This window comes from Jaculus jaculus, chromosome 5 (assembly GCF_020740685.1).
Source record: "Jaculus jaculus isolate mJacJac1 chromosome 5, mJacJac1.mat.Y.cur, whole genome shotgun sequence".
Classification (NCBI taxonomy): Eukaryota; Metazoa; Chordata; class Mammalia; order Rodentia; family Dipodidae; genus Jaculus; species Jaculus jaculus.
In genome coordinates this window covers 170,718,465-170,735,587 of record NC_059106.1, presented here as the reverse complement: position 1 = coordinate 170,735,587, position 17,123 = coordinate 170,718,465, and the positions used below count along the sequence as shown (strand labels likewise).

At 53.3% G+C, this 17,123-nt stretch overlaps 2 protein-coding genes across 11 annotated transcripts in view; one reads left to right on the top strand and one right to left on the bottom strand.

Annotated features, from left to right (window-relative positions):
- Col18a1 (collagen type XVIII alpha 1 chain) overlaps window positions 1–2,592 on the top strand; it is a 127,208-nt gene extending 124,616 nt beyond the window's left edge. For all 7 annotated transcript variants that reach the window (XM_045148932.1, XM_045148933.1, XM_012951405.2 and 4 more), the window contains one exon: window positions 1,390–2,592. In XM_045148932.1, the coding sequence (XP_045004867.1) occupies window positions 1,390–1,603 (214 nt within the window). In that variant the 3' untranslated portion in view covers window positions 1,604–2,592. The remainder of the gene's footprint in view (window positions 1–1,389) is intronic.
- Slc19a1 (solute carrier family 19 member 1) overlaps window positions 1–17,123 on the bottom strand; it is a 39,865-nt gene that overhangs the window by 11,449 nt on the left and 11,293 nt on the right. For 2 of the 4 annotated variants that reach the window (XM_045148935.1, XM_045148936.1), the window contains exons 4-5: window positions 16,853–17,045; window positions 14,465–14,606 (exon numbers count right to left, since the gene is read on the bottom strand). In XM_045148935.1, coding sequence (XP_045004870.1) covers window positions 14,465–14,606; window positions 16,853–17,045 — 335 coding nt within the window. Of the gene's footprint in view, window positions 1–1,804; window positions 3,588–4,513; window positions 5,202–14,464; window positions 14,607–16,852; window positions 17,046–17,123 lie in introns of those variants that run through there. The other 2 variants (XM_045148937.1, XM_004669348.2) reach the window with 2 other exon arrangements.

The window sequence follows — 17,123 nt, the reverse complement described above, 5'->3', positions numbered from 1 at the left end:
ACAACCCAGAAAGGCATGAAGAGTGCTTGAGGACAGAGATGGTCAGGGGACGTCTAGTAACCTGGCTCTCGGGCTGGAGAAGGCTCAGTACTTAAAAGCAAAGCAGAGCCGGGTGTGGTGGCGCACGCCTTTAATCCCAGCACTGAAGAGGCAGAGGTAGGAGGATCGCTGTGAGTTTGAGGCCACCCTGAGACTACATAGTGAATTCCAGGTCAGCCTGAGCTAGAATGAGACCCTTCCTCAGAAAACAAAACAAACAAAAAAACCTGAAGAGGCAAATATGAAAATAAAATGAGGAATAAGAAAAGGATAAATGAGGGGCTGGGAGATGGCTCAGTGGATAAAAGCACTTGCTTGCAAAGCGACTGCCCAGTCCCCAGAACCCACATAAACAGCTGGGCATGGCCACATACATCTGTAACCTTGGTCCTATGGGGGAAGAGACCAGAGAATTGCTGGGCCTTGCTTCAGGATCCATCAGTAACAGCCTCTGGATCAAGTAAGAATGGGTGGATGCTGGGCATGGTAGCAGATGCCTTTAATCCTAGCCCTCGGGAAGCTGAGGAAGGAGGATCGCTGTGAGTTCAAGGCCAGCCTGGGCTATAATGAGATCCTACCTCAAAAAAAAAAAAAAAGAATGGCTGGGTAAGCGACAGAGTGGACACCTGATGTTCCCCTCCAGCCATCACAGGCAAGTGCTTAGGTGGTTCATGGGCGCATACACATGCACACAACACACACGACATACATTGTACACACCCACAAAAACAGCATGGGTCTTAGCACCCATAGGTGCTCCCTCAAGTCCTTGGTGGACAGATGGTGCATTCACTGCCTGTGATGGCTCAAGCAACCCCACGGTCCACCACGTAAGTGCCAGGCTGGCAGGGCCAGCTCCCAGGGCAGTCCTTGTCCACAGCACACACCTGGAATGCTGACAGGTGGCCAGACTGCCTCTGAACGGCATCACACCCATGTCTGACACCAAGACACTGTTCTCCCAAGACTCTCACTTCCAGAAGTGCGGCTTGGAGAGCTGGATATGTGTGTCCTTGGGCGCTCCCTAAGTCCTGACCATTTGTTCTCCCTACACGGCACCTAAGGGCCCTTCTGGCCCCCACATGAGCTTTGGGGAAGAATTTAGTAGCTGGGACCTCTGGCGGGTGAGCTTGCTTCAAGCTAGTGGCACCTATATACCTTTATCAACAAGGCTTCCAGGAGTCAGGTCCAGTTAGCTGACAAAGGCCAACTCAGAGTTTACCGAGCCCAGAGTACACCCCAACACCCCCTCCCAACTGTCTCCAAGACCACTACTGGCCTTTTACATCACAGGGTGGGCTCTTGCCTGGAGGGGCAGGTCTGCGGGTGGCTGACAGCCATGTCTTACAGGCCTCAGAAGAGCGTGTGGCACGGCTCAGACCCCAGTGGGCGCCGGCTGACCGAGAGCTACTGTGAGACATGGCGGACAGAGGCTGCAGGGGCCACGGGCCAGGCTTCCTCGCTGCTGTCGGGCAAGCTCCTGGAGCAGAAAGCCGTGAGCTGCCACAACACCTACATCGTCCTGTGCATAGAGAACAGCTTCATGACGTCCTTCTCCAAGTAGGGCCTCGGCCACTCAAGAGCATGCAGAGAGATGGCTGAGAAGCCGGACTCGGGGCAGAGAGCACCTGGCCAGACCTAGTGCCCAGCTGGCATGTCTGGTCAGACCCAGTGCCCAGCTGGGATACTGCCCTGTATAGTTCACATTTCATGTAATCCTCAAGAAATAAAAAGAAACCAAAGAGTATATTTTTTAAAAAGTTTAACACAGAAAAGCCTGATGCCAAGACTTTATACCTTTCCCCTCCTCCACACTGGCCAGCCTGTCTTACAGGTCCTTCATCTGGGCCAGGTGGAGCCTCCCAGCCAGAATCAGGCCCCAGCTGGACCTCAGCTAGAGGCCAAGCCCGAGTTGCTGGGCCTGTAGTCTCCTCAGGGAGCCAGGAAGAGCTTGCTCTCACCCTGGCAGATGCAGGCTGTCTCCTGGGACAGACCCAGACCATTTCCAGAGCAGCCGCAGGGAGGTGCGAGGGGCTGACCCCAGGGCAGTTGGGCCTCTTATCTTCTCACCACCCAGCAGCCATGCCAGTAGCACAGACATCTGCTTGCCCAGGTGGTGGTCAAGGTGGTCCACAATGGGCAGCTGGAGCTATCTGTCCCCTCTGCACAGCACCCATGGCACCAATCCCCACACAAACTCAGCAGCCCCTGCTAACCTCAGATCTGACCCTGTCCCCCAACACTGCACAGGGGCCAGTTCAGGCTTCTCTCTCTGTAGACTGAATCCAGCCAAGCCCTAAAATTCAGGCTGTAGCAGGGCCCTGTCCCAAGTCCTTGAGTTCAGCAGAGTTTGCTAAGAGCTTGCTCTGTGGAAGGGCGGGTGCACTCAGGGCCACACAGTGCTGACCGCAGCAATTGCGCCAGCACCCACCTGCTTCAGACTCTGCTGTCCAAGGACTGGGACAAGATCACCGGGGCTGGTTCTGTGACTTTGTGATGTGAAGCCATTTCATCAAATGGGCACCAAATAAAAATTATCTTTTACACGGACAACTGGTTTGTAAGCAGCCTTCCCTGCCACAAGAAGAGGCAAGGCATCTAAAATGGGACCCAGAGTCTCTTCCTGCACTTCCCAGGTATGCATGTGTATGCAGACACACAGTGTGGATAAACGGGTGTGCATGGGCACAGGGATAGATGAATCTCTACATAGGCGTGCGTGGATACACAGGTGTGTATGTGGACAGATGTGTCAGCATAGGTGGGCAGGTATACACAGGCACACAATGCCACACAGGCAGTGTTCATTGCCTAACTGCTGTGTCCTGGCCAGTGACTGATGCTGAGGAGGGGGCTTGCCCAACAGCAGGGGCTAGCTTGCTCCCTGTTCAATGGCCCCAGTCAAGTGTAGAATAATTGGCAACTGGCAGAAGGGGCCAGGGACAGAATTGGCAGTCCTTAGCTAGCTCGGGCTGGGGCGAGAGGGCTGAGCTGTAGGCCAGTGTAAATAGATGCTGCCAAGGAGGGATCTCACTAGAAGCTCCAAGGAAGGGCATCAACACAGCCCTCCCCTACTACACTGGGTGGTGGCTGCAGAATGGACTAGCCCAGCAAGGATGGTCACACAGCATCTCTGCCTATGGCACTTTGGCCCATCAAGTCTTGTAGGACCCCCAAGGCCAGGAGGGACAAAGGCAGCCCCTCAGCAGGGCTGCAGAGTGCTCTATGTGAATGCACCAGGGCCCACTGCCCAGTTGAATCATCATCCGCTAGAGTCCAGGCAGGCCCCACATGAAGCCTTCTCAATCCAGGGACCACCAAGAGGAGGTCTCCAGGCACAGCTGACTCAAGCAGCCTGCTGGAAGAAAAGCTGATGGCCTGCCCTAGGGAGGTCATCATGGGTTGGAGTTGGAGGTCAGCCCCCGGGCACTGAGGGTCTAGCCCCTGGGGTGCATCTGTTTTGGCTAGAAGCAGCTCCAGGCCTGGTCAACAGCCAGACCAGCTAGGAATCGGGGGCCTTCTCATATTGCGTTGGTGTTTCAAGTTATCTAAAAAAAAAAAACAGACTGCAGGCTCTCTCGCCTCACAGAGGGATGCGTGGACAGTTCTCAGATGCTGAGGCCAGAGACACATCGCCCCAGTGACAGCCAAGGGCAGGAGAGCAGGGAGCCCCCTCCCAAAACAGCCTTGGCTTGCAGCAGGTACCCCAGGCCTCCCTGGACTGCCAGAGCATGTGACCAGCTCCCAGCTGCTCTCATTAACCTCAGGTCAGTGTTGACCGCTGAGAGAACCACCTGGAGCTCTGGGCCAAGCTACTCCTACCAGCTGGGGATGCGGATGGGACCGCTGCCGAATGCCAGCTCCTCATGACAGAAGAGCCAAATACTGTTCTCCATTTTAATGTCAGTAAAAAAAAGGATTAGAGCATTGTCCAAATGAGCACCTCAGATGACAGAAGTGTCACAGCTTAGCCAGGAGCCTGGCAACAGGCTCCCTTCATCCTGCAGGGTCAGCATTCCCTGGCTGATGTCTGGGCCGACTCACCAGCCCTGGGCACAGACAGGATTTGCCTTCGGCCTCCTGGGGCTGGGAGAAGGCCAGCCTGGCGGACATAGGAGACCCGCCCAATCGTTGGCTTTTCTTGGCAAGCAACAGGCAATCCAGACTCACAGTGGCCTGGCAGTGGTCGGGCAGCTGCCCTGAGTGTCCCCAACAGGCTCCAGCCATCACTCCACGTGAAGCAGGCTGTGGTGTTTGATTCAGGTGTCCCCCATAAACTCAGGTGTTCTGAATGCTAAGTTCCCAGCTGATGGAGATTTGGGAATTAATGCCTCCTGGAGGGAGGGTATTGTTGGGGGCGGGCTTATGGACTTTATAGCCAGTTTCCCCATGCCAGTGTTTGGCACACCCTCCTGTTGCTGTGGTCCACCTTATGTTGGCCAGGGGGTGATGTCCACCCTCTGTTCATGCCATCGTCTTCCCCTGCCATCGTGGAGCTTCCCCTCGAGCCTGTAAGCCAAAATAAATCTCTTTTTCCCAGAAGCTGCTCTTGGTTGGGTGATTTCTACCAGCAATGCGGACCTGACTGCAACACAGGCTGTGGTCCGGGTGTTCAGAGGCCACCATAAGGACAAACTGTTGCCCCTTAGTTAAGGCAGGTAACCTCTATGGTGAATCCTGGGGACATACCAAGGGGTCCAGCAAGGCACCACAGAGGGTGCCACGTCGTTGTTCACATTCTGGGTGCTGGGACTCAAAACAGTGCAGGCTGGGACGAGTCTTGCCTGCACTTTCAGCCTCGGGTTGGGTCAGGGCAGAGGCCAGATGGAAGGAGCTACCTCTGGGTCAGAAATCCTCCTGCCGGCCTTGGGCCAGAAGGGAGGTTCCGCGGGTCAGACCTTGGCTTCAGGCCCTGGGGCCCCCGGGCTGTCTTCCACGCTGTCCTCTGGCGACAGCGGCGGGGCTGAGGGCTGCAGGCCCCCCAGGCTTCCGTCCGGCACGCTCAGCACCTGCACTGCCTTCTCCTCGGAGGGGCTCCTCAGCTCCTGGGCCAGGGGCAGAGGCTGGTGGGGACCCCGCCGGCACTGCCGCAGTCCGTCCAGGGCGGCCCCAATAAAGTAGCTGACAGACAGCACCAGGAAGTACACGAAGTAGACAATGAACTGTAAGAGAGGCCACGGCCAGGCTCAGGGCTGCGGCCGGCCCTCCTGCTCAGGCTGGCCGCTGTCCAGCTCCGAGGGGGCCACAGGCCTGGCCCGGGGACAGGTGCTATGGGGCCTGCTCGCCATCCCCCAGCCACCACAGCCCGGTCAACCCTAAAAGCAGATTCTACTGCCTCCCCAGAGATCCCCCAGCGAACGCAGCACATGTCCTATAGCTGCACAGCCTTCTGGACTTGGGACAATGGTAAGGACTTCTCTTGGACCCTGGACACAGCTGAGACCATGCAGAGCCCAAAGCTGCACAGCAGTGACCCAAAAGAGACAGGCCAGCCATGGAAACATCCCCTCCTGAGGGTCTGGGTTCATTCCCTTCCCAGGATGGAACCAGATGACTGCCAGAGGTACCCAAAGGTTCTGGAGCCTGCAGCGGTCCGGGAGCATCCGGGTGGGCTCCTGTCACCCCACCAAAACAGCTCACTTCTTTTTTTTTTTTTTTTGGAGGTAGGGTCTCGCTCTAGCTCAGGCTGACCTGGAATTCACTATGTAGTCTCAGGGTGGCCTCGAACTCTCAGCAATCCTCTGCCTCCCAAGTGCTGGGATTAAAGGCATGTGCCACTATGCCCGGCCAAAATAGCTCACTTCTGAAGCAAACCAGAAATGGATCACCAAGGACTTTGTTCCTAAGAGAATAGGGCTGACATTCTTTTCCCACATTTCCTCCTCCTTTTTTTTTTTTTTTTTTTTTTTTTTTGCTTTTTGAGGTAGGGTCTCGCTCTAGCTCAGGCTGACCTGGAATTCACTATGGAGTCTCAGGGTGGTCTCGAACTCACAGCAATCCTCTACCTCTGCCTCCCGAGTGCTGGGATTAAAGGCGTGAGCCACCACACCCGGCCCATATTTCCTCCTGTACCAACCAAGTGCCTGGATGTTGTGGACAGTATTCAAGTGCAGAGAAGTGAAGAGGACAGGACGCCAGCTGGACTTTGGGATTCTCTGACGACATGGTGGCAAGCACTGGTTCTGTTCTATTCTGCTTCATGGATTCTGGAGCTGAAGAAGCCAGGAGCCCAGCCGTGCCGAGACAGGCAGAGCGCCCAGCGCAGCAGCTCACTGTGCCACGGGACCACCAGGGGCAGCTTAGCTAAGTATTCTCCACCTAGCAACCCTCCCAAAGGGCCCTACCCCCCACCTAAGCCATGCCAAGCACAAGAATGATCCTAGGGTCCCCTGTTGGGGGGTCAGACAAGACCCAGTTGGGGACCACTTAAGTCCTACCCTACCCTCACCACGTCAGCAGCACTATGCAGGGATGTTTGAGTGCCCCTCGCCTGGAGGTAACAAGGCGCCCCTTGCCCCTTGCACCGGAGGTGGCAGAGGGGGTGACCGTGTTGAGTCTGGACATTAAACCACCCAGTTGAAATGACATGCTCTATCCCTGGGCACCAAGGAGGTCACCTAGATGCACGACCATCTGCCCTGCCAAGCTGTTAGAAGGCTTGAGTGAGACCCCAGGCTCCGCACACAGCACCACGAGGCGTGCCTGTCACCCCTCAGCACAGCAGAGCGGCAAACTTCACAGTGAATAGGCACTGGACACCAAACCAGGAGGCAGCAGCAACATGCCCGAAACAAGGAACAGAGACACGGATCAGAAGAAAGGAGGAGCAAGCAGGAACTTAAGACATTCAGATGAAGAAAGACAAAGATAAGAATGTATGATGGGGCTGGAGGGATGGCTTAGCAGTTAAGGCGTTAGCTTGCAAAGTCAAAGAACCCAGGTTCGATTCCCCAGGACCCACATTAGCCAGAGGTACAGGGGGATGCACGTGTCTGGAGTTTGTCTGCAGTGGCTGGAGGCCCTGGCACACCCATTCTTTCTCTCTCTCTCTCTCTCTCTCTCTCCTCTCTTTCCCTCTTTCTTTGTCAAATAAATAAATAAAAGTAAAATTGAAGCCAGGTGTGGTGGCACATGCCTTTAATCCCAATACTCAGGAGGCAGAGGTAGGAGGATTGCCTTGAGTTTGAGGCCACCTTGAGATTATATAGTGAATTCCAGGTCAGCCTGGGCTAGAGTGAGACCCTACCTCGGAAAAAAAAAAAAAAAAAGAAAGAAAGAAAGAAAAAAGAAACCTGGTAACAATCTTATGTAACTCTGAATGTATGTGGATAACTGTCCAGTTAACAAGGGAGGGTGAAGTGATGTAAAGTCTGTCTCCACATAACTGGAAATGTAACACATATGCAATACCAATGCCAGACTGAAAAGAACTTCCAAAAATATGAGGCAAAACTAAATTGAAAAGAAGGTCCAAATCAGATGTGGTGGCACACAACTTTTAGTCCCAGCACTTGGGAGCTGAGGTAGGAGGATCCAGTGAGTTTTAGGCCAGCCTGGGGCTAAAGCATAAATCCTAGGTCAGCCTTGACTAGAGTGAGACCCTGCCTCAAAAACAGAAGCAAAAAAAAAAAAAAAAAAAAAAAATAAAAAATTAAAAGAAAAAGAAAGAAAGAGAAAAAAAACAAGAATGTGCAAGTAACCCATGAGAAGGTACAAGAAAAGAAAACACAAACTAAAAACAGCATAAATGGAAAATGAAACCCAAAGTGGCAGGCTTTCAGCACGTACACTACATTAAATATAAATGGTCCAGACACACCAAGTGCAATGCAGAGGTCATGCACGTGACGTCCTTATAAGGAGAAGACTTGCACACAGTGAAAAGGCCACATGAGGGCACAAAGAAGACAGCATTTACAAGCCACGGAAAGAGGCCTCAGGAGAAAGAAACCTGAGTAGCCAACAGCTTGATTCTGGATTTCCAACCTCCAGGACTCTGAGGCAATACAGTCCTGTTGTTGCCAAGTGGGTGACACTCGGGTGGAATACTGGCCGGCTGAGCAGGAGCATCCTGAGCTCAAGGAAAGCCTGACCTACAGTGTTTGGTCTTGTTTTTAAAAGAAAAATGAAACAAAATGTCCACAGTTCAAACCCCCTGATCTAGGGCACAGTTAAGGCAACCCAAGCAGAGTCACAAAGAGAACAAGAATTCAAGTACAGTTTCATTTATAATTGATTCAAGAAAATGAAACATTAAAACATAAACCCAAGGGTCTGGAGAGACGGCTCAGTACTTAAGGTGCTTTGCCTGCGAAGCCTAAGAACTCATGTTCGAATCTCCAGGTCCTACATAAGCCAGATGCAGTGACATAAGCATGCAATGTAGCACAAGGGGGCGCACAAGGGGGCGCACACGTCTGGAGTTCGTTTGCAGCGGCTGAAGGCCCTGGCATGTCCATTTTCTCCCTCTCTCTCCCCACTCTTTCTCGCTCTCTCAAATATATACGTGCTTGCAGGCTATAAATGAAACTGCTGAATGAAATCAAAGATCTAAATCGGTGGAGAGATCTATCATGTTCATAGATGGAAAGACTTGCTATGTCAATTCACCCATAATTAAGATAGAAGCCTGATGCAATTCCTAACAGAAACCCAGCAAGAATTTCTGTAGATACAGAGACTATTCCAAAACATAAAGAAGGAGTCTGGAACAGGGGACACAATTTAAAAAAAAAAGAAAAAGATTCAGTCTACCCAATGTCAAAACATCATAAAAGCTGGGGATGGTGACACATGCCTTTTTTTTAAGTTTCAATTAATTTATTTATGTGTGTGTATGTATGTGTGTGTGTGTGTGAGAGAGAGAGAGACAGAGAGACAGAGAGAGAATGGCGCACCAGGGCCTCCAGCCACTGCAAACGATCTCTGGATGCATGCACCACCTTGTGCATCTGGCTTATGCAGGTCCTGGGGAACTGAACCTAGATCCTTTCACTTTGCAGTCAAATGCCTTAACCACTAAGCCATCCCTCCAGCCCAACAGGTCTTTAATCCCAGCACTCAGAAACTAAGCTCAGAGAACAGCTGTAAGTTTGAGGCCAGCCTGAGGTAGATTGAGACCCTGTCATAAAAAACAAAAACAAAAACAAACAAACAAAAAAATCACCTTGGGCTGGAGAAATGGCTTAGTAGATAAGGCACTTGCCTGTGAAGCCTAAGGACCCAGTACCCACATAAGCCAAATGCACAAGGTGGCAAAAGTTTGGAGTTTGTTTGCAGTGGCTAGAGGCTTTAGCATGCCCATTCTCCCTCTCTCTCGCTAATAAATATTTAAAACATCAATTTGTCATAAAGCCTCTGGCGAGGAGAAGAGCTCAGACAGAGTGAACTGGTCTGAAGCAGATGCATGTCAACTTGTTGAACTATTTTTTTTTTTTTTTTTTTTGGTTTTTCGAGGTAGAGTCTCACTGTAGCCCAGGCTGACCTGGAATTCATTATGGAGTCTCAGGGTGGCCTCGAACTCACAGCAATCCTCCTACTTCTGCCTCCCAAATGCTGGGATTAAAGGTTTGCGCCACCACACCCAGCTTTTGTTGAACTTTTGACAAACTTGCAAAAGCAACTCTGTGGAGGAAAGATGCATCTCGGCCAAGCCTGGCGGCACAAGCTTGCCACCCCAGCCATGTGGGAGGCTGAGGATGGAGAACCACACGTTCAAGGCCTACCTGGCTACAGAGTGAACTCATGGCCAACCTGAGCACCTTAGTGAGTAGGCACCCTGTTCCAAAATAAAAATTTTAAAAAGGCTAGGGAGATGGCTTAGCGGTTAAGACGTTTTGCCTGCAAAGCCAAAGGACCCAGGTTCGATTCCCCAGGACCCACATAAGCCAGATGCACAAAGTGGTTCATGTGTCTCGAATTTGTTTGCAGTGGCCAGAGGCCCTGGTATGCCCATTCTCTCCATCTGCCTCTCTTTTTCTCTCTCAAATAAATAAATAAATAAATAAAGGGCTAGAGATATAGCTCAGTGGTAAAGAGGTCGCCTAAGCATGCGCGAGGCCATAGATATAAGCGGCATCTTTAATTTTTTTTAAATTTATTTGAGAGAGGGAGAGAGAGAGAGAATGAGTATATCAGGGCCTCTTGCTACTGAAAACTCTAGATGCAAGGGTCACTGTGTGCCTCACAAAGTACTCTGGTGAGTACTGGGGGAATTGAACCCAGGCCAGCAGGCTTTTAAAGCAAACACCTTTAACCACTAAGCAATTTCCCAGCCGCACTGTAGGTTCAATTTTTAGTACTGCAAAAGACAAGTAATAATTGTACACACACACACACACACAATTTTTTAAAGGGAAAGAAAGCAGAACCAGAAAAGTGAAAGTCGGGCATGGTGGCGCACGCCTTTAATCCCAGCACTCGGGAGGCAGAGGTAGGAGGATCGCCCTGAGTTCGAGGCCGCCCTGAGACTATAGAGTGAATTCTAGGTCTGGCCTAGAGTGAGACCCTTCCTTGAAAAATAAATAAAAGTCAAAGAAAATGGTAAGTGGGCTGGAGAGATGGCTTAGCAGTTAGGGCATTTGCCTGCAAAGCCAAAGGATCCCGGTTTGATTCTTTAGGACCCATGTACTCCAGGTGCACAGGAGGGCGCATGTGTCTGGAGTTCATTTGCAACAGCTAGATGCCCTGGTGTGCCCAATTCTCTCTCTCTCTCCCTTAAATAAATAAATAAAACATATTTTTAAGAAAAGATAACTATCAACAAATGGCCCTGCAACAAATGGATGGACACAAACAGGCCCAAAGCAATGAGCATAACTTAACCCTGTAAAGCTACCTTACCTGTAAAATTTTAAATGCTTTAAAAAGAAACTGCAGAAAATCTCCTGGAGCTGAGATCAAAGAAATTGTGGGTAACATCCCAAATTTGGGGCGAGTCCTCAAACCTGTCACCACAGCCTGATCTATAAAGAGAAAAGTGAACTACCTTGACCCCATCAAAGTTGAAAACATCTGCTCTACAAAGATGTTGAGAAAGAAAAGATAAGCTAAGACTCAAAGCGATTTCTTTTCTGTTCGTTTTTGGGGAAGGCGGGGGCTTTACTGCATCCCAGGCTGGCCTCGAACTCATGGTCTCCAACGACAGCCACCTGAGAGTTGGGACTAAAGGCATGGATGTCACCACACCCTGCGTAAAAGATGTTTTCTAAGGATGCAGGCATCCAACGAAGGGTCAGTATCTGGAATATATTAATAGTTCCCAAAATCCCCCAAAATGGAGGAGGAAAACAATGACCGAATCAGGCAGAAGACCTGAAGACACATTTCACCAGCGAGGACGTGAGACCGGCAGACTTGAATACAAGATGTCCAGCCTGATCCATGAGGAAAATGCAAATGAAAGCCAACATCACCACCCACTGTGAGAAGGGCAGAACTGGAACCCCGGTGACATGAAATGCTGACGGGGAGGCTCGCACCCTGCTGGGGGGATGCGGCCCCAGCTGTACCTTGGGCCCATGAATGAATCTGTAACACCCAAGGCCTGAACATACCCTACAGGGACCCCAAGGTCAACCACTGGACCAGACGTACAGACAGCCTGCCCTGCTATTCAGCAGAGGAGCACAGAGGACAGCCCAGCGATCTTGCCCCATCAGAGGCCAAGCCTGAGGGCAAAGACCACAGCACAGGAACACCCACAGCAAAGACGCCACACCGCTGCAATGGCTAGTGAAAGTCCAGTGGGAGTGCCTTTGAAAGGGCCCCCAGGGGCTTCTGCGGGGGTGGAATGTTCTGGATCTGGATTGAACGCCAACACCACTTGTGAGGCTGTGTTGCAGAATGGGAGACGTGAGCACCTGGAGAACTGAGCACAGGGCACGTGAATCTCTGCACTGTTTCTTGTTTAGTCATTTATTTGCAAGCAGAGAGAGACGGGGAGAATGGGTGCACCAGGGCCTCCAGCCACCGCAAACTAACTCCAGATGCTTGTGCCTGTTGGTGCATCTGGCTTTACGTGGGTACTGGGGAATTGAACCCAGGTCACTGGGCTTTTCAGACAAGTGTCTGATCCGCTGAGCCATGTTCCCAGCCCTCTGCACTGTTTCTTAAACTGCTCATGAGCATAAAGTGTAAATGAACTTAAAAAACAAGCAAGGTCCTAGCCCCCATCTCTACCCTAGTTTCCAGCAGTTTCCAGCTCTGCTCCCACCACTTGGACTCCTGCCTGTCCTCCTGACACGGGACAAGGTTCAGGAGAGCAGAGCAGAAAGTCTCGCCTCTCCGCTGATTAAAAGGAAAATGTCCCGCTGGAAAGAAAACCAGTCAGAGAAAAGCCATGCGCTTCTCTTAGCCAGAATCCCTGACTGCAGGGTCTGAAGCCAGGACCCCCGGGAGGGGAGAGGGGGCTCCTCCTTCATGAACAGACCTCTGGGACAGAGCTCTCTAGCCACCTTCCCACGGAAGCTCTCTGGCTCCTTGGAGGCTCACTGGCAAGGGGCCCTCTGTAGGATAGTGGGAGAAGGCACAGGTAGCAGGAGGGGAAGGGGACACAGATAGGCACCTGTCTCTAAAGAGCCCCTCGGGTCTCACACACTTGGCTACCACAGGCTAAGCAAGCAGCGGCCATGGAGGAAGCGGGAGAAAGGCAATTGGAGACAGAGGCCTTGGAGGTCAGTGGCCACAGGCAAGTCATAAACCAGGGCCAGCGCAGCTGGGGCCATACCAGGCTCCCCTGGGGTCTCTCTGGACAGAGCTGGAGAGGTGGCTTAGCAGTTAAGGTGCTTGCCTATGAAGCCAAAGGACCTGGGTTGGAGTTCCTAGAGTTCACATACATAAACCAGATGCATGTACTGGCACACACGTCTGGAGTTCCCTTGCAGTTGCTAGAGGCCCTGGCACACCCATATTTTCTCTCTCTTTCTAATGTATAGTGGGGTTTTTTGTTTTTTTGTGGGGTTTTTTTGGTTTGTTTTTTTTTTTTTTTCATTTTTTGTGTTTTTGGTTTTTTTTTTGGTTTTTCGAGGTAGGGTCTCACTCTAGCCCAGGCTGACCTGGAAGTCACTCTGTAGTCTCAGGGTGGCCTTGAACTCACAGTGATCCTCCTACCTCTGCCTCCCAAGTGCTGGGATTAAAGGCGTGCGCCACCACGCCCAGCTAATGTATAGTTTGAAAGAGACCTTTTCTGACCCTGCCATGCAGTTTCCCAGTGAGATGGTCAGCTCCCACATGCAGGAATGTCTTCTCTTACCGGGCCAGCCAGAATCAGTGCTGAGCTTTGGTGATAAGACCATGCCAACTAGGCACCCTGTGAGGGCCAGCACTTCTCTACGGCACACCCAAGCTTACAGGCCTCCTACCCGGGGAACTTGGGTTCCAGGAAAGCAAAGGCTTTGAGCAGGCTGCCAAAGGCACTACCCAGCCACAGGCCGGGGACAGGCACTAAGGAGCTTGATCACCACTGGTGGTGGTTTGATTCAGGTGTCCCCCAGAAATTTAGGTGTTCTGAATGCTAGTCTCCCCAGCTGATGGCAATTGGAAATTAAAGCCTCTTGGAGGTGGTGTTTTGTCAGGGGTAGGCTTATGGGTGTTATAGCCAGTTTCCCCATGCTAATGTTTGGCACACCGTCCTGTTCCTGTAGTCCATCTGATATTGGCCAGGAGGTGACGTCCACCCTCTACTCATGCCATCGTTTCCCCTGCCATCATGGAGCTTCTTCCCCTCAAGTCTGTAAGCCAAAATAAACCTTTTTTCCACAAGCTGCTCTTGGGCAGGTGATTTCTGCCAGCAGTGTGAACCTGACTACAACACCTTCCCTACCTGTGTTAGCTACTGAGACCCCAACCTTGGCTGGAACCTGCACTGTGCAGACCCCCCACACACACACACAGCAGTCGGGAGCTTTCAGGCTCTTCTCAAATAGATAGCTCTGGCTGGGATAGGAAGCGGAGGGGCATCCTGAGGGGCCAGCAGGCCAATACTGCCTGCTGCTCACTCCACCAAAGGGGCCCAGACTGGCTTCCTCCCCGCAGAAAATACCTCAAAGACCATCCAACCAGGGCTCAGAGGCCCCAGGTCTTAACGCCTACAAGCAGAGAGGTAAGGTAAAGGGCCCAGGCCAGCGTGAAGACACACAAGGGCTAGTGAGGACTCCTCAGAAGCGGTCAGCAACGCAGCCAACCTCGGAAGCCCAGACACCTGCAGGCTCGGGTCCTGCAGGTCCACAGGTCGGTGGAGACAAACAGGCCCGGGTGATGGTCGTGGGGCAAGAGACACAGGGGCACGTAGATGATTAATCTCACGGAGAGAAGTGAGCTCACGTCCTGTTCCAACATGGCCCACCCTCCAGCAGGGGATCTGTGGTCTGTGCCCCCCCCGAAAGCAGACCCTCCGTGAGGGCATGAAACTGAAGTGAGGCCTCACCTGCCTATGGACAGAGAGGCCCAGGCTCCGCTGGTCAGAGACCACGAGGGTGATGAAGGTTTTGAGCAAGGTAGCAAGGAAGGTGTTGATTCCGAAGACCAGGGCACAGAGCTCTTTAGACAGGGAAGATGCGATCTGAAAACTAGGAGGAGAAAACAGGCAGAAATCAGACTCGCAGGGAGGTCAGGAGCGAGAGCAGAGTCAAGGAGAGACTCTTGCTTCCACCCAGGGGCCTGCCCGGCCGCCACCTGCACAAGGGTACCGGGGTATAGTCTCCCTACTGCCAGAGTCACAGCACAGCAACCAGGTATACGACGACTTCGCCTCAATCCCCACGAACAGCCACAAAGCCCCACCCATCCGCGACGTCCACCAATGCACGGCATCGCTCCAAGATTGCCAAGCCCCTTCCCCTCCCTGCATAAAGCCACCATCACTGTGGAAGTTTGAATTAGGTGTCCCCCGTTCACTCATACATGCTGAAAGCTTGATCCCCAGCTGGTGGCAGTTCGGGAGTAACAGCCTTGCTGGAGGAGGGGTGTTGGCGGGGGCAAGCTTATGGGTGTCATACAGCCAGCTCTCCCTTGCCAGAGTTCAGTCCTGCCGCCGCCGTCCACCTGCTGTGGCAGAGGTGACATCCGGCCTCTGCTCGTGCCATGGCTCCCCTGCCACCACAGGGCTTCCCCTCGAGACTGTCAGACTGTAAGCTTTCCCCCCATCAGCTTCTGCTTGAGCGCTTTGGGCCAGCCACGAGAAGGGTAAACGCAGCAATCACCCTGCAGTCGCAGCGCAGGAGCGGTGCCAGGCCTGACCACCCAGCCGTCCCCAGAAACTGCACTCTCCAAACCGAAGGACGCACGCGAAGAGGCGCAGACCAAGCGTGACAGTGCCTCGACCGCCTCTTGCAAACAGTCATCACCCTGAGGACGTGGGGAGGGGTGCGGGCAGAGGGTGCAGGATGAAGGTCTCTCATGTTACTTGGATAACTCGGATGGGGCTGGGAGGAAGGACAGCCAGGGTAAACGACAGTAAAAGCCGAGATCACAGGGGCCGGGGATGGGCATGCAGCCAGCGCATGGGCAGGAGTTTCAGGGGACAGCCGGGCCCTGGGATCCTGAGACGCCAGAGCAGGGAAGGCGTCCACTGCACGTGGAGCCACCACAGCCCGGAAGTGGGGTCAGATTAGGAAAGAAAGACCTCTGGGTTCGATCCCAGGCACAAACAGGGAAGCATAGTGAGGGGCAGCCAAACAAGAGGTGCAGGCCTCTGGCCATGCCCATGGAGGGGCTGGCTCCAGGGGGCTGGGGGCAGGAAGGGCCTCTCAGCTCAGTAGGTAGGGTCATGTGTTTGGCCACAGGGTTAGAGTGAGGGGGTCCAAGTGGGAAGGCAGGAAGAGGAACCTTTGAGGATAAGAAGGAGGCAAAGTCCTCCGGGAAGGGGTGAGAAGCGGGAAGGCCAGGGAGGGCAGGTGTCTGTGTGTGTGGCATGAGGACATGCTGTGTGTACATGTACGTGTGTGATGTGTGTTTTGTGGCACAAGCACGTGTGCTGTGTATGGTAGACATGTTCACTGTGCAGTGTGGCGTGAGCAGGCACGCATGTGTGCTGCATCTGCGGAGCATGGCACATCATGCCTCCGTGGGGAGAGGCAAGCTCATGTGGTGTGGGTCCTATGTACGTGCTCGTGTGGGGAGCGTATGTGCAATGTAAGTACGCGTGTGTGGTGTGCGTGTACGTGTGTAGTGCCTGGTGTTTTGTAGAATGAGAGCGTGGCTGTATGAACGCAGGCGAGGTGAAAACACCTACGTGGCGTCTGTGTGCTGCTTGGGGTGCGCCGTGGTGTGAGCACGCATGGTGTGCAGGTGTGGCACAAGCCAAGCCTGCCGTCCGTGTGGCAGCGCAGACTCTGTGCTCAGGCCTGGGTGAGGTGTCAAGAGTGGGCAAGCATGGCACTGAGATCTGGGGAGGTCACCTGGTGTGAATCCCAAACAGTTTTAAAGAAGCACGCGGAGGGCCCGGGCGGGCAGGCCGCCTCAGTCCCGGGGGGATGGAAGGCGGGGCAGGCTGAGGGCAGCACCAGGGAGGCCTGTGGGAGAGTGGTGAGGAGAGCCTCTAAGGCGAGGGCACGGTGGGACGCTGGTGATCTTGAGGTAGCTTGTGGGGCTGGCAACCATGTGGGGGGAGGGAGGTCCGACGGCCAGGGGCCCTGAGGGAGACGGTCATTTCCCGGCTGAGCCCTGCCCTTGTGGATGCGTCACACGGGGATGACAAGGCCCACTCAGCCAGCACGGTGGACCCAGCCAAGGCCTCCCGTGTACATGCCCACTCTGCACGCGAAGCCCCACCTGTGCTGCCCGCAGCAGCCCCTCCCCGCGCCCGCTCACTCACGTGGCGATGGGCACGAGAAACTGGTAGGCCCCGCGGAAGAGCACAAAGGCCACGTAGCACAGCCAGATGTTGGTGGTGATGAGCATGAAAAACACCAGCCCGGCCTGAATGGCTGTGACGCTCGCAATGACCAGCTTCGACCACAGGGTCCAGCGGATCTTCAGGAAGCCAGCGGAGAAGGACATGATGGCGCCTGGGGGGTGAGCGGGGAGGAGAGGAGCAGGAAGCATCAGTCATGGCCAAGCTGGGGGAAGGGGAACCCTGCGGTAAG